At 36.2% G+C, this 2,296-nt stretch overlaps 1 protein-coding gene across 1 annotated transcript; it reads left to right on the plus strand.

Moving 5' to 3' along the window:
- The first annotated feature begins 1,057 nt into the window (after positions 1-1,057).
- LOC138862329 (craniofacial development protein 2-like) lies at positions 1,058-1,567 on the plus strand. The gene is made up of 2 exons (XM_070124052.1): positions 1,058-1,153; positions 1,262-1,567. The coding sequence occupies exons 1-2, from the start codon at positions 1,058-1,060 to the stop codon at positions 1,565-1,567; spliced, it is 402 nt and encodes a 133-aa protein (XP_069980153.1).
- Positions 1,568-2,296: the final 729 nt, after the last annotated feature.

Below are 2,296 nucleotides of genomic sequence, written 5' to 3' on the forward strand. Positions count from 1 at the left end.
AAGTGGGATTCACGAAGAAATGGTAATTTGCATTAGCTGAATTACAATCACACATCGACTCTTTCTAATGGTAGCCAACAGAGGGCTCTAGTAAAGTAATTCCACCAATGAGCGAGCGCCATGTATAATCTTTTACGTAACATGGAAACGGAACTAGACACAGCGAGGTTTTTAAAATAATCACAGCTAAAACACTATTTAAGCACATGCAGAAAAAAATAATATATTTATTTGATCATATCCATCATGTGGGATGTACTGGATAGATAGGAACCAATACAAACACTTCTATTAATATACTATTAGTAGATAATATTAATATATTATCCAAACAGTTTTTATTGATTTATTTATATTTCATCATTGTTATACAAAGAACCAGGCCAATTTTTAGTAGTCGCTATCTGTCGTCAAAGGAAATATTTCAGACTTATTCTTACCCATGCACTTTGGAGTTTATTGTCAAAATGCAGGCAGACACGGAAATTGTTATACTCGTTTAGTGTTGGTATTGCCAGGTTATATAACAGCAAGGTAGTATTTATTATAGCATTTGTAATAATGATTTCAGAGTAGAATCATAAGAGAGTTCACTTATCTATCAACTCCATGCATTCTAGTATAATGTAGGCCTAGAATTTTACGAGAATTTGTGTGGATTTTATTCTTGCTAGTTTCATGTGAAATTTACATTTCTTCACTATTTCTGTTTTGCGATATGCGTTTGTCATCATAGTTACATCAGGTGTAAAAGCAAACCTAAAACTTTGCTTAGATATTGATTTTTTGACGAGATAACACGTGATAACGTCTTCCAAGAAGTTACCAGTGCTCTGGCCACTAGTAAATTTACCATTGTAACTCAGATGGCAAGTTGTTAGTGAATACCACCGCTGACTGGTTACCATGGTAACTTTAGTTACCAGTGATTTTACTATCATAAGTGTGTTTGTGAATCCGGGCCCAGGATCGCTCCGGAGTAAAGGGTGCTAAAAATATCTGAATAAAGACAGGCCACCCCACGTTGATGAACCTTTGCACATACAGTATAAGGACCATGAGAACTGAATCCAACTTACTAGCTTTATTAGAGGAACTCTCTTCCATTAAATGGGATGTTGTAAGACTCTGTGAAGTTAGAAGACTAGGCAAAGTACAGAAGATACTAAATAACGGACACGTGCTCTATTGGAGAGGAAAACCCCAGAGTAGCAAACAGGAATTATAGGTAGGGTTCTTAATACACAAACGCTTAAAAAAGAACATTGTGGAATTCTATGGTGTAAGCGAAAGAGTGGCTTCAGTAACAATAAAACTAAACAATAGGTACAGCTTACAAATTGTTCAGGTATATACTCCAACCTGCAGTCACAGTGATGAAGAAATAGTGAGCTTCTATGAAGATGTTCATTTAGCCAGCAAGAGAGTAAAACCCTATTTCACAATAATTATGGGAGATTGTAATGCCAAAATAGGTAAAAAGACAGGAGATACCATAGTAGTGAACCACGATATGGGCACTAGAAATGAGAGGGGACAAATGCTAGTCGATTTTGCGGAGGCTTGATCACTTAATATCATGATTACATTCTTTGAAAAAAGACTAGAACGGAAGGGGACATGGAAGTCGCTATCTGACGTCAAAAACGAAATTGTGGAATTTCTGTGGTTGTTAACAAAGTAAATGTTGGCAACGACCATAGAATGGTCAGAGGTAAAATTAATGTACACCTCAGAAGGGAAAGGAACAAACTCTTACATAAACCGCAGCCAAACTTAGCTAACTTGAAGATCAGAGCGACAGAATATAGTCCAAAACAAGATATTCACTTCTTCGCGACGCTCTCAACATTGACCAAATTAAGAAACAGTTCAATGACATAATAAAGGAAGCTGCAAGCAAGCTCTCGGCAGAAACTAAACAGTTTATGCAAAAACATAGGGCCATGAAAGTATTGTCACATAGGAATAAGATGGAATTAGTTGAACTAACCAAGACTATAAATAAAAAGAAGTGGGATGTACGGAAATTCAACGCTCAAACAATAAATGAAGCAGTAATTTCAGGTACCAGCATGAAAGCAACTAAAACGAGACTAGGAATAGGGAGAAATCAAGCGTATGCAATAAAGAAACCAGACGGAGAAGTGACATATAACAAGAATAAAATCATGTGTAGTGGAAAACTTACAGGAATCTATACAACTCTAATGAACAGCCACGTATAGAAGAAAATGCTGTAACTGGAGAGATACCAAACATCACAAAAGAAATAAAAAGAGCGCTTACAGGCATG

The sequence above is a fragment of the Penaeus vannamei genome, chromosome 8, assembly GCF_042767895.1.
Source record: "Penaeus vannamei isolate JL-2024 chromosome 8, ASM4276789v1, whole genome shotgun sequence".
Classification (NCBI taxonomy): Eukaryota; Metazoa; Arthropoda; class Malacostraca; order Decapoda; family Penaeidae; genus Penaeus; species Penaeus vannamei.